The sequence below is a fragment of the Saccopteryx leptura genome, chromosome 2 (genome assembly GCF_036850995.1).
Source record: "Saccopteryx leptura isolate mSacLep1 chromosome 2, mSacLep1_pri_phased_curated, whole genome shotgun sequence".
NCBI classification, from domain to species: Eukaryota; Metazoa; Chordata; class Mammalia; order Chiroptera; family Emballonuridae; genus Saccopteryx; species Saccopteryx leptura.
Window position 1 is genome coordinate 244,488,284 of NC_089504.1, and position 14,535 is coordinate 244,502,818.

Here is a 14,535-nt window from a genome sequence, read left to right on the forward strand (position 1 = left end):
ACTTGTGTTACCTCAATTTGATTTGCCATCATGATGGTACAATCGTGAACAGTTCTCGCCGACAGAGGCATGTCTTTTATTCGTTTGATTCCTTGTCTTTATCCGAAAAGTCGTCAAAAAGTTCATTGGCCAGTGGTAGAGCGTCGGCCTGGCGTGCAGAAGTCCCGGGTTCAATTCCCGGCCAGGGCACACAGAAGAAGCGTCCATCTACTTCTCCACCCCTCCCCCTCTCCTTCCTCTCTGTCTCTCTCTTCCCCTCCTGCAGCCGAGGCTCCACTGGAGCGAAGATGGCCCGGGCACTGGGGATGGCTCCTCAGCCTCTGCCTCAGGCGCTAGAGTGGCTCTGGTCACAACAGAGCGACGCCCCAGAGGGGCAGAGCATCGCCCCCTGGTGGGCAGAGTGTCGTCCCCTGGTGGGCGTGCCGGGTGGATCCCAGTCGGGCGCATGCGGGAGTCTGTCTGACTGTCTCTCCCCGTTTCCGGCTTCAGAAAAATACAGAGAAAAAAAAAAAGTTCATTGGCAACATCAAGCATGAATGTTTTGGCTTACTCCTCATCTATGAGTGGCTTTCCGTTTCTCTCAATTGCTAAAGCACCAGCAAAGCTAGCCAAATTCCAGTCACCTTGTTGGGTCCAAACATGGAATTGCTGCTGACTAGCTTGCACTCTGCACAGTAGCTCTTGACATGCTTTCTTCCTGCTGTCCCCCACTGGATATTTTGATGCAAATGTAGTATGGCGTGTGTCGAAGTGCTGCTTTATATTTGACTGTTTCATTGATGCAATTTTATCATTGCATATTAGACACACTGCAGAACCTGCTCTCTCCACAAAGGCGAATTCCTCTGTCCATTCCTGCTGAAAAGTATGATGCTCCTCATCTTTTTTTCTTTTAGCCATCTTCTTCGTCAAAAGGGTTTTTGCAATTAGCTAGCTGACTACTTGATTAAAAGGAGGGAAGTTTACTTCCTGACCTCACAATGACCCGTGTACATTACGCATTACCCAATAAAAATTTGGTGTCCTGGAGGACAGCTGTGATTGGCTACAGCCACCCACAACCATGAACATGAGCGGTAGGAAATGAATGGATTGTAGTACATGAGAATGTTTATATATATATATATATATATATATATATATATATATATATATATTTTTTTTTTTTTTTTTTTTTTTTTTTTTTTTTTTGTATTTTTCTGAAGCTGGAAACCGGGAGAGACAGTCAGACAGACTCCCGCATGTGCCTGACCGGGATCCACCAGGGGCGACACTCTGCCCACCAGGGGGCGATGCTCTGCCCCTCTGGGGCGTCGCTCTGCCGTGACCAGAGCCACTCCAGCGCCTGGGGCAGAGGCCAAGGAGCCATCCCCAGCGCCCGGGGCCATCTTTGCTCCAATGGAGCCCTGGCTGCGGGAGGGGAAGAGAGAGACAGAGAGGAAGGAGGGGGTGGGGTGGAGAAGTAAATGTGCACCTCTCCTGTGTGCCCTGGCCGGGAATCGAACCCGGGACTTCTGCACGCCAGGCCGACGCTCTACCGCTGAGCCAACCGGCCAGGGCCGAGAATGTTTTATATTTTTAACGTTATTATTTTTTTAATTAAAGATTTGTCTGCAAGCCAGATGCAGCCATCAAAAGAGCCACAGGTTCTCGACCCCTGTTCTAGATCTTTCTAGGCACATCTATTCACCTGACCCTTTTCTATGTTGTGGGTCGCCATTGTCCTTGGGAGGAAGCCAAAGCTTCTTGGCATGGTTTAAGGCCTCCCTACCCTCGGGAGAGTATACCTTCTTCCCTTTGGGCCTGCTCCTCGAACTCCGAACGGTCATTCAGCTTGGCGAGCAGAAAGGACTTGAGGTTGGTCTCATGGTCATAGATTCGCTCCAGCTCCAGGATCTCCAGGTTGTACTGAGAGATGTCCTTCTGCTGGCGGTCCTTCATAGCAGCCATTCGAGCTATGGCTTCCAGTCTGGGTGAAGGGGGCACAGAGCCAGAGTGTCCAAAAGGTCCTCCTTTCTCCCTACCAGCCCAGAGGGACTTTCTGCCCATGACCATCACTCATCTTAATCAGGGAGTGGAAGAACAACCCTCTTTACTTGAATGACAGGAGCTACCAGCACTAGAACAGCCCCAGGGAATCATTCTTCTATCATCATCACCATCATCACTGGCACACACATCACCATCAGCAACATTATCACCATCAGCATGGTCACCACCACCATCACTGCCACTTGTCAATTACTATGTCCCAGCCAATCCTTAACACACATCTATTATTTCATCCTCACTACCACCCAGAGAAGTCCTACAACAATGCAGCAGTGTTGGAGCCAGGATTTAAAACCAGATCTTGCTAACTCTAAAATGTGCGGTCTTTACAGCTAAACTATATGTCTTTTGCCCCTGTGAGTGTAAAGCCAGGAGATAGTCCAGTCTAAGAGAGACCCCTAGGACTAGAGGCCAGGGCACTTGGAGGCAACAACGAAGCATAGATTTAAATCTCAGCTCCACCACATCTGCCATTTCCCTGGATCTCAGGTATTTTGACATCTCTAAGCCTCCACTTCCTGTTCTGTAAAATGGGGATTTACCCCCTAAGTCACTTTTGAGGAATGAAATATTATCCAAAGAACCTAACATTAGGTTTGGTACACATTCAGTGTTCAGAGTTATTACAAGGATTTAAGATTCCTCAACACAGCCTGACCAGGTAGTGGCGCAGTGGATAGAGCATTGACCTGGAATCCAGAGGACCCAGGTTCAAAACCTGAGGTCGCTGGCTTGAGTGCAGGGTCACTGGCTTGAGCGTGCGATCATAGACATGACCCCATAGTCACTGGCTTGAAGCCCAAGGTCGCTGGCTTGAGCAAGGGGTCACTCACTCTGCTATAGCCCCCCAGTCAAGGCACATATGAGAAAGCAATCAATAAACACCTAAGGTGCCACAACAAAAAATTGATGCTTCTCATCTCTCTCCCTGTCTGTCTGTCCCTGTCTGTCCCTCTGTCTCTGTCACACACACACGAAAAGATTCCTCAACACATAAGCACAGAGGAGGGGGGTGGGGAGTGGAGGTCCAGAATAGGAAGTTAGACACTCAGTAGGGATCAAACAGACAGTTTTGCCCCGAGGGTCTCCCCCTCAGCCCACCTCTGATCGTAGGCTTGAGCAGACTGCTCAATGGCCACATTCATGGTTTTCTTCTGCATTGACAGGCGCCAACGGAGCTGCTGGTAGACATTGTCATAAGCAGCCTTCTCAAACCGTAGGTCTTCGATCTCCTTCCGGAGCTTAGCATTGGTGGTCAGCATCTTGTCAAACTGCGTGGTGACCTGTGGGGAGGGCCGTGCTGCAAACCAGGGCTCATTCCAGGGGCATGAGACCAGCTTCCAGAAGGCAGCCAGAGGGTTGGGAGGTCTTCCCCCACCTCCCACCCCAGACCCACAGAACAGTGGTTTAGAGCAGGCTCAAGTTGGCCACCAACCAGTTTCAGTGGCCTTTGGCAAGTTACTTTTCCTATATTTCAAATATCTCACATGCTTTTATATCTAACTTCTAGTTTTCTGTAATTACAGGGGAGAGGGGAACAAGCTAAATGACACCATGAGGAACAATCAGCCAAATCCAGACAATATAGAACTTTCTACAGGACAACTGACCTGGTCTCTTCAACAGGTTGATGACATGAAAAAAGCTGGGATGGGACTGTTTTAATGCAGGGCCTCTCAAACTCAGCATTGCTGCCATTTTGGGCTGGATTATTCACTGTGGTGGGGACTGTCCTGTGCTTTGTAGAGTGTCAAAGAAGCAAGGCACTACTGAACTGACTCGGGAAGAAACAGAAACTCCAAATAGCCCTCTAACAAAAAAAGCCAGCCTCTACAGACAAGTCATTAAATCCTGCATGCATTTATTAGTTCATCCATTCAATCAACAGATATTTGCTGAGCACCTACTCGGAGCCTCACACTGTGCCAGGCATTATTGATTCTCAACCAAGGGTACCTTCAGCCTCACTGGGGTTGCTAATAGTAGTGAAGATGCCTGGATCCAAGCCCAAGAGATTCTGATTCAGTGACTGTGGAAGGGACCCAGGAACCTGCCTTTTAATATGTATCCTGTGCAATTCTGAGGCATGGCTGCAAATTACTGTGCAGGGATATTAAAGAGACACTGCCCTGACCTCAGACAGCTTTCAGGCCACTGGGGGAGGCAGACAGAGGTTAGATAAATGCGCTTCAGCCACTCTTGTTTAAAACTTGGTGGTCAGAATGCTGGTAAAGCTAAGCGCTTTATGTACTGTGATAGTGGCAGGCTTCCCTCCAAGTCAATTCACTCTCCTCTTCTGGCTCATGGCTGGGAGCTCCAATTTCACCAGCCAGACTGGAATGTGTTGCTTGTACCTGACTTCTCCCTGACTCTCAGACCATATAGTTGGATAGGGCCGCCCTCCCCAGCTTGGACTCTAGTCCATATATTCCATTCTTCAGACCACAGGGATGGGCACATGACTAAAGCTGGCCCAATGGGAACCCTGGGACTTGTGACTGAACTCTTAGGGGAGAGATGCTCCTTTTCTGCTTTTGTTTGTTCACACTGGGGTCTGCCCAACAATGAAGTCCACTCAGAGGAGAGATGGACAGGTAAAGTGTCCTAAAGACATGTTTGGCCTGACCAGGCGGTGGCGCAGTGGATAGAGCGTCAGACTGGGATGCGGAGGGCCCAGGTTCAAGACCCCAAGGTCGCCAGCTTGAGCACGGGTTCATCTGGTTTGAACAAAGCTCACCAGCTTGGACCCAAGGTTGCTGGCTTGAGCAAGGGGTTACTTGGTCTGCTGTAGCCCCACGGTCAAGGCACATATGAGAAAGCAATCAATGAACAACTAAGCTGTCGCAACAAAAAACTAATGATTGATGCTTCTCATTCTCTCTTCGTTCCTGTCTGTCCCTATCTATCCCTTTCTCTGACTCTCTCTCTGTCTCTGTAAAAAAAAAAAAAAAAAAAAGACATGTTTGGAGCACCTATATCCACCTATGCCTGAAGGTACCACTTCTCCCCTGAATTTTTCACTTCCATGACAAATATATTACCTATTTTTGCTTAAACCAGTTTGCAAGTGGGTCCTGCTTAATACCAAAGTCACAGTAGATTGAAGCAGATTGGGGAAACACCACTTTTCCCTTTGTGAAGATATGCACGTCTATGCCTAATATTTCTCAGAGACATCAACGACAACCAAAAGGCACTCGCTCTAATAGAGGCATGAGCAGATTGGCATGGGGGAAGGTCTAACTAATTCTGCATGGTGCGGGGTAATATTTGAGCTGCTTCTTGAAAACAAGTAGGAGTTTTTGAAGCAAAGAACTAAGAGTAGGCATCCCAGAAAGGATGGGGGGGGTAGAGAGGGTGTGGGGGACAATAGTATGTGCTAAGGTGCAGACAGAAAGAAGGAGAAAGGCACCTTGGATAACAACGGGTCAACAAGAGAGGATGGAACAGAGTGAGTGGCTGATAAATTCTAACAAGCTGTCTGGTCTAGATGTACACTATTAGCTCACCACCTCCTGAGTCAACCTACTAAATGGGTATACCCTGCTAATGGCTCCGCAGACACCACTCTTTACTCGGAGTAAAGGGAGGCAGAGCTGTTTGCAAAGCTGAAGAGAACTCTTTACATACAAGATTCAAACGAGTTTCTAACACATGGATCTGTTTTTGTAGTTTCTGGGGGTTATTGGCCTCCTGCAGTTTTGTGAAGATCTGTTTTTGGTTCATAATTTTTTTTTCCATCTGAAGAATCTGAAAAAGAAAAAAAGAAAGAAAGATAAAACCCAGCTGTGTTAACATCTGTATGGGTACAAATTCAACAGTTCACTAACTTGAGTGTGCTGAAACAAAAACTGCAATGTTCTTTCTTTCCCTATAAATGAAATTTTCTCCCTCAGATGCATGCTCAAGCCAACTTTATCTTAGCCTATTTGGGGTACAGTGAGGTGATTCAGAGATTTTGCTCTCATTTGTGTATGTATATTTCACTCACCTGTGGGCATAAATTCCACCTTACCCTAAAGTTATGGTTTTCCACAGAAATTTTCCAGCAGGCACTTTTCCCCAACGAGCCTTCTGTAACCTTGTGGAGTGTTTTTGGGCTCTTGGAATAATGGGACACTAGTGGCACTTAATGGGTGAGTCATGAGATGTCACACATCCTGCAACATGTGAGACAGCACTAGACACCCAAGAATTGTCCCCCATCCTTTGTGACAATCCAGTGCCCCTCTGGCAGGTAAACACACACACACACACACAATCCTCTATAATTTTCTGTACTTAGAACCAAACTGTCTTCTACATAAAAGTACACAGTATTGTTCATTCAGTTCCAAAAGACACTAAATTATCCAGGAATGTCGTCACTGTATAAATCAAAAGATGCTCTTTGATTTGTTGGAACTTCAAGAGTTGGTCACCATTTTGGACATCATGTCACCAGCACAACCTGGATCATGTTCTTTGAGTTGAGGATAACGTAAGTCTGCATCAGTCTGCAGGTTGGAATGCTTGGTGATTCTGCACATCAACAGCATGCCTCCGACTAGATCTTTTAGATCAAGGGTCTGCAAACTCCAGCCCCTTAGCCAAATCCGGTGCACTGCCTATTTGTGTAAATAAAGTTTTATCAGCACACAGTCACACTCATTCTTTATCTGTTGCATATGGCTGACTTCCTGCTACAAAGACAGAGTGAAGTCATTGCAATATAGCTCACAAAGCCAATGTATGTACTACCTGTCCCTCTGCAGAAACAGTGTGCTGGCCCTCTTCTAGATAAGTCAGATCAGAACATTCATATATCAAAATGCATAATTAAATATTTAAATAAATAATTTCAGTATAAATAACTTTTGTTCATTTCTCCTCTATAGTATAGTTAGAGCATCATATTGATTTAAAAGAATAAATACAGGTAAAGGGTTTTGTTGTCTATGAATCTCATTTCAGGGCTGTGAAGGATGTGTTGCAAAATATTCCAAGTCAAGTCAGGTTCCCTGTTCTACTTGCTTCTCCTCTCCCGTTCCAAGCAGCATCCTCAACACAAACCTCCACCAACTCACCCATGAAATAAAACAAATGCCCAGTGGAAACATATGGGAAGGTGGCGTCTCCAGACTGCAGTGTCGCCCGCTCTGAGGGCATGCCCTCCCCTGCCTGAATCGGCTCAGAGTCCTCGGGCTCCAGCTCCTTGTCAAAGAAGATTGTGGCATCAGCATCTCCCTGCGGTTCTGGTGATTACATTCAGCATCCTTTCCCCTTTGGCACCTTTATGTCAGATTCTGCTTTTGTGATACAGAGAATAATCTGGCCCCCGTCCAGTGGGAGACATTATCCAAGGCTGCACTGACGGAAGCGGAGTGCCTACACAGGGCGCTCTTGCCCGGCATGAAGGCACAGGCGCATTAATTGTTTTGTGATGCCAGCTGGGGCTGCCAAGGTCCCTGCCTCCAGTGACCTCCTGCAAGGACAAAGCTCTGGGCACTGCGTGGGGGGCCCACCATGGGATCAAATTAGGCAAAAATGGTTTCTGCATTGGGCAGTGAATGCCACGTTCTTTTGAGGATCCCAAACTAGGTTGCCTTTCCCTAATGTTTCTGAGAACCCAGGCCCCCATGTTTTCTTCAGTTTTCCTCTTTCTTTACTTTTATTATCTCTTTTATTATTGACTCACTCATTTACTTATCAATGTTTATTAAACACCTACCCTATGCAGGAAAAGAGGTCTGATGATAATCAAGACAGAAGCATCCCCACCCTCAAGGAACTTACAATCTAGGACTGGAAACAAGCCATGAAGCACAGCTAGCCCTAGGAAAGGGAACTAGAAGGTACTGTTGACACACACAGTAGGAACACCTTGCTGGGAAAAAGGAAGGGGTGACTGTCCTCTGCAGAAATAGCATGTGAGCTGACACCTGAAGAACAAACAGGAGTGTAAGCAGAAAGGACAAGGAAGGGCACTCCAAGCAAGAGGGAATGACATGAACAAAGGCCCAGAAGTGAGAGAAAGCACTGTGGTTCATGAAGGCAGCCAGTGCGGATGGAACACAGAGGAGGAGCCAGAAGGGAAGGAGGAGGAAGAGGCAGGAGAGGCACCCTGCAACAGAGCCAGCAAACCACACGGGGGAGCTTGGCCTTTATCACCAGAACAATAGAAAATACTGGAGAAGCTTGAAGCAGAGGAAAGATATAATGGGATTTCCAGATTCATTCAGTCAGTACATATTTATTGAGGATCTACTACATGCTGGGCCCTGGAATAGGCATAGGCAAACAAAACCAACATGGTGCTTGCCCTCATGGAGGTGACAGGTTAGGGAGACAATAGATGATGCTTGTATTAATTACCAGTGAGCATGCTATTTGTTCCTGACCAGGAACCACACTAATACAAGAGGGATATACTTGCATTACAAGGAGGACAGAGGGTACAGAAAAGACCTCCCAGACTCACATTTAATTTGAGACCTAGCAGCCATGGTAACTAGGGAGGTGGGGAAGCATATGCAAAGGCCCTGAGGTTAAAAAAAAAAGACAGTATATTTGGGGGGTAAAGTCTTTGAGGTTAGGTGAGATGAGTTGAGGAGGGAATGATATGGGATGAGGCCAGGAGGCTAGGCAGGGGCCTCATGAAGGACTTTTCAAGCCATAGTGAGGGATATATAGTTGTTAATGCTATCCAGCAAACATTTCGAGCTCTTTTTCTTCCAGATCCATGGAAGGGCTACACTTCTCTGGAGTCTTTTGTAGACAGGTAGAGTTGACTATTCTGGTATGGGTATTTGGGGAATTTATGAGTTTGGTAGATCATTTGGAGCCAATCAGCCATGAGCAGAGGTGACACCTATCACTAGAGCATTCAATTGCCAATGTGAGACTGTCCAGAACTCTCTTTTTCTCTACCACAATACCTAACTATGTTCAAGATGGTGGCTAACCCATTAGCCTGGTCCCAGGATGAGAAGATATAGGAGCCACTATTCAATCCCTGATAGACATGAAGCATGAATGAGGAAGAAACCTTTATTGTTTTAAAGCACTGAGCTGGTGTGTGTGTGTGGTGGGGGGGGGGGGGCACTACTCATTACTGTATCATAACCAAACATCTCCTGACTGATATGGTAAGAATTTGGGAACTTATTTGAAGAGCAGTGGAGAGGCACTGGAGATCATGGTGGAGAAATGGTTCAATGGAGCTGAAAGATCAGGGTTTATAAGGAGGTGAGGCCAGTGATTATAGTCACATTTAGAAAAGTGAATATGGGAGGGGTCGGATCTGGCATCATGAGTACTTCCTGTTCCCCTTCCCCTTGCTCTGTGCTCTGGTTAGATCTTAAAGAGATAGACCATACCTTCTCATCCAGTTCGACCAACAGCATTTTTATCGACTTAATCTGGTCCTCGTACTCCTTTTTGGTTTGCAGCAGGAAACGCAGCTCCATGTAGTTTTTCTCATTCAGATCCAAGTTCTTGGAAGACTTGATGAGACTCAAAAGCAGGGTAATCTCATCCTGCTCCTCTTGCAGGGTCTTGATTTCCTTGCTGTTAGGAAAGCAGTGCACGATTAACCCTGAACCCCCAAGTTCACCTTGATCAGACACTCTAGATTCCTTCACTGTGAGAGACGCGGAGGGGGACATCCCACCCAAGCAGTGGAAGGGACTTGCCCAAGTCTGGTCCAGGGTTAGAACTCAGATCACCAGAAATCCAGTTCACTGCCAACTTCCGCTACTCTGCCTTCCTCTGAGGGGTATATTTTCCCGTAGGCAACACTCTGCAGCTGTGCCTGTCAAAACCCATTACACAGACACAGTGGGAGCCCCCATGTTCTCTCCTTGCCCCCAGCTCCCTGGCATCTGTCTGGTTTTGCAGACTTTCTTTCCAGAATTTACTTCCAATTATCTCTGATAATGAGAGGCAAACCCATCATGCAGAATTTTTCTGCTTTGCATCAACACAGCGATGCGCAGTAATATCTAACCTCCAGCTTCTCTACTCGGGGTGCTAGCGATTTGTTAAATTGGCTGACATGAGTCTCCTCCTTTTTCTCTCGCTCTGTCTACTCTGGAGAACACAGGGGAGAGGGATGTGGGCAAATGGGGATTTTAAAAAGAGAAAAGGTTAAGAAGACTGCACAACAACTGAACAACAGGATGTGGCACTGAGGCGAGTTTCTGGGAAACCCTGGGCACTCGACACCTGCTGCTCGGTGCGGTTTGCGGACCGGCTGCCTCAACACCCACCAGAAGCTTGGAGAAATGCAGGAGCGTAGGTCCCAACCTGGGACCTGTGAATCAGAATCTGCTTTGTAACAAGATCCTCAAGTGACTCATGTGCCCATTAAAGTTTTGGAAGCACCATGCTAGAACAGCAAAGAACATTCTAAGGTAGGCGTCTGCAAAGCTCTTTCTATAAAGGGCCAAAGAGTAAATATTTTAGGCTTTTCCAGCCAGACAGTCTCTGCTGCAACCACTCAACAAAGTAACCATGGACAACAGCATAAACACACAAGTGTAGCTGGGCTCCAGGAAAACTTTATTTACAAAAAACGGGCAGCCAGCCAGGCTTCTCCTATGGGCTGTCCTTTGCTTACCATCCTAAAACAGCACCGTCCAATAGCGCATTTTGCAATGATGAAAATGGTCTCCAGATGTACTGTCTGACAGCATCTACTGGCAGGTGCAGCTTTGAGTGCTTGAAATGTGCCTAGTGCAACTGAACTGAATAATTTTAAATTTTATTCAATTAATTGCAAATGTAAGTAGCCACATGTGGCTAGGGACCACCAGAGTGCCCACCCTGTTCTAGAGCATCCAGTCTTTCAAACCTGGCAGGGGGTTCCTTGTGAAGGTGCAGAGAAAAGACAGAGAGAGAGCACAATTGGCTACCCAATTTAGGCTTTCGAAGGGATGAGTCAAAGCAAAAGGAAGGTCGGTCTGTCTCTCTTGTAGGCAGGTCTGAGACTGCAGTGAGGGAGTGCGAGGCACCCAAAGGTTTCAGGAGGTCTTCACTCTCAGGGGGTATAGGTGCCGGATCAGCATTGGGGACAAGCATTTCCTTTCATATTGCGCCCTGGGAACTCACTCACCGTACCCCAGTTCTGGCACTATTTATTGGGGTTTTACTTTGAAGAACTGAAAGCCTCCAGTCTTCCACTCCCCTCTCTGGCAGTCCCATCACAACGAAACCAGATTAAATGGACTGGGGCAGTGTGGAGTGGAGTGCAAAGGAGTGATTCCAGAAAGACTGTCAGGGGCACACCAGGAAAGAGGCGTTTCCCGATGTCCACCAAGGGGCCGACTGGGAGTCAGGATCGCCAGGCACAGATGTGCGGGCTGTGGACTGCACAGCCTAAAGGAGCACGGTCTGCTTGAAAGATAACATTGATTGGTTGATTTCTGACACTTTTCTGGGAGACACGATCTTGTTCTAACAAAATCCCTACACGACGCCAATATTTCCACCAGATGGCAGTAGAGGGTCTCGAGAAAGGGTGCCTTTCTCTGCCAGGAAGATCCTATATGGACTAGCAGTGGCTGTGACTCAAATCCATAGAAAATCTAAAGAACCCCTTTTCCCTATCCTATGGACTTCCCTTGTCATCTAACAGAAAGATTTTCTTTCATGTTTGCCTGTACAAGCATGATGGATGGAGCTAAGGAATTACATTCGCTTGGGAGGAATCTAAAAATACCTGTTTAGCCTGACTTGTGGTGGCACAGTGGATAAAACATTGACCTGGAAATGCTGAGGTCGCCGGTTTGAAACCCTGGGCTTACCTGGTCAAGGCACACATGGGAGTTGATGCTTCCAGCTCCTCCCCCCCTTCTCTCTCTCTCTCTCTCCCCCCTCTCTCTCTCTCTCTCTGTCTCTCCCTCTCCTCTCTAAAATGAATAAATTTAAAAAAAAATTAAAAAAAAAAAACCCCTGGGATCCCACTGAGTGGGGCACAAAACTTTAAAAAAATTAAAAAGTAAAATAAAAAATAAAAATACCTGTTTAATGTTTGTTTATTCAACCCCAGAGGAGACCTTCTGACTGAGCAAAGAAGGCATACACACCATAATTCTAGGGCAACCTGAGTTCAAATATTCTATCTTGCAGATCTCGTAAGGATGCACAGCAGGAAATGTCCTTTGGGGTGTCCACAGTGCTAGAACCATGGGGATAATACCCATAGCCACTTTGTGTTCTATGCTCTAGCCCCACCTCCGGCCACAGGTGATTGTCCCAGGAGTGGACACCTGACCCAAGCTGACTCACTCAGATTCCCTTTTTCCTGGGAATTTGGGATTGGAATTGATTCACAGCAGTCTCTCTGTGTGGCCTTTGGTGGCTCAAGAGTTGGAGGCAGCCATCTCCCACCAGCCACGGCTGAGATTCAGAGAGAGAACACCATGTGTAGAAATAAACAAGACCCAGAAAGGGTTTCTTATTTGGGACCTTCCCTGAGACACGGATACCCTGCTCCCCTGTGGGTTCCCGACTCACCCTGGATTCTGAGAATAAATCTCCCCTCCCCACTGAAGCTGTCCCAAGTGGTCCCCAGACTTGGTTCAGAAGTAGGTCCCTGGCCTGAGGCCACATGCAAAGGCAAGCCCCATGAAACCAAAACCAAACTTTCCTCCAAGTTCCCTCAGTACAGAATTCCAACCATCACTTACTGCTGGTTCATGACCTTCTGCTGGGAGCGAAAATTAACGGACTTCCGACTTTCCACCATCTTCCGGAACTGCTGCTTCAGCTTCCGAAGCTCCGCCTCGGCCAGCTGCTCTTTGGTCTTCTCTGAAGATACCTGGGGCTCTTCAGAGTCTCTTCTCCTGTGCTTCTTCAAATGGGTGAGAAGGTGGATGTGAGCAACAGGTTAGGTGACCGGAGAAGCCCACATTTCAGCTCAAGGGCAGAGGACAGAAAGGAGTGCTCGGGGCAAGGCTGGTGATGAAAGACCACCCTTGGATGATGTCAACTGTCTATCTGTTCCACGGGAAACAACCCCCCCCCCATCCTGAGGTCGCCAGGATGGAGGGGAGGCTAGGTCTCTTTATTGCACACTGAAGAGGTAGCTTTGCTGTGAGACAGACCCTGGGTGAGTCACTTAATGTCTCTGAGCCTCTAGTCTCTCATCTACAAAATGGGTACCCACACATTTGTTGTCAGGACTGAATGAGCAAACCTGGGCACACTGGATGGCACAGTGCCTGACCCACAGCCACAGCAAGCTCTCTCTGTGCAGGGGCTCTTACGTACTGTCGGCATCGGCATCTTGAAGGAATTGTGCTTTCCCTCCGCTCAGATACTGGACCTCGGGAGGTCAAAGCCAGCAAGTGCTCCTTCCTCTCTCTGCGGTGCCCTGTCCACAGTGGCCAAAGGGAGAGACCTGTGAGTCACCCCTACCGGTGGTGCAGGACAGGGGCACATTCTCCCTTTCCCACCCCTCACAGCCCTTCCTCCGCCCACAACTTGGCATAGGAGGACAACATGGCAGATGGCTGCCGGGTGTAAAAGAGACTTTTTTTTTAAGCAATGTTTGCCTGAAACCTGTTCCTCTCATGATTTATTATTAGGAGCCAGGCAGATGGTTCCAACGTGTCAGGTACCCTCCTGCTCCTTGTGTTCCCAAAGAAGAGGGGGCAAATGGCATCAGGGCAGTATGTCCCCTGAAGGGGTTAAAGCAAGATTTGCTGAACTTCAGCTGTGGAGGACCTCCCTGCCTTTTAAAACAGGAGCCTGTGATACTGAGAGGCATTTTTCTCATGTGATAATTTGAAACTCATCTGGCCTGTAGGTATGCAGAGGAGGGGTGACGATGTAAACCCTACAAGCCTTCCAGGGCTGTCAGATCCCCTGTACCCCAACTCTCAGAATTCAGGGGCTAGATTCCTAAGGCAGAAACTTCTAGCTTTGCTACCCACTAAGGGGTCCTGCAGTGCAATGGCTTTAAAGCATTGGTTGTGTCAATCATCAGACCTCAGCCAAAATTTTCCAGCTACTTATTAACCTTGAGCAAGTTACTTTAGTTTGCTGGACCTGTTTCCTCATCTAGAAAATAGAACTTCTGGAAGCCACCTTACAGGCTGTTCAGCATATTAGGCACTGAGCCTGGCACGTGGTAAGTGCTCAGTAAACAGTGGCTGGTATGATGTGGGTTGTTTCCTGCGGTGAAGTTAAGGGTTTGAGGGGTGTCCAGCATTCCTCTATCTCACAGTGACAATACCTGGGATGTCCTGTGGGAAGTGATGCCCTTCCCCTCCCTACTCCTGGTCATTTTTTATTCCCCTGGGGCTGACCCCATACCATCTTTAGGATTGGAACATATGCCTCTGGATGGGCCAATCAGAGTACCAGATCCCTGGCCAATCTGCATAACCCCAGCTCTCTAGTTTGAGGGATGAGTGCAGGGATGGGCACATGACCCTGGATATCCAAATAGAACGAAGAGTGAAATTTAAACTTGCACACTCAGGAAGAGAGAGACTG

At 47.5% G+C, this 14,535-nt stretch overlaps 1 protein-coding gene across 1 annotated transcript in view; it reads right to left on the bottom strand.

Annotated features, from left to right (window-relative positions):
* The window catches only part of CCDC63 (coiled-coil domain containing 63), a 28,676-nt gene extending 15,880 nt beyond the window's left edge, over positions 1–12,796 (bottom strand). The window contains exons 1-5 of the mRNA XM_066365986.1: positions 12,723–12,796; positions 9,411–9,600; positions 5,683–5,802; positions 3,154–3,335; positions 1,788–1,969 (exon numbers count right to left, since the gene is read on the bottom strand). Coding sequence (XP_066222083.1) covers positions 1,788–1,969; positions 3,154–3,335; positions 5,683–5,802; positions 9,411–9,600; positions 12,723–12,781 — 733 coding nt within the window. The 5' untranslated portion in view covers positions 12,782–12,796. The remainder of the gene's footprint in view (positions 1–1,787; positions 1,970–3,153; positions 3,336–5,682; positions 5,803–9,410; positions 9,601–12,722) is intronic.
* Between the last annotated feature and the right edge of the window lie 1,739 nt (positions 12,797–14,535).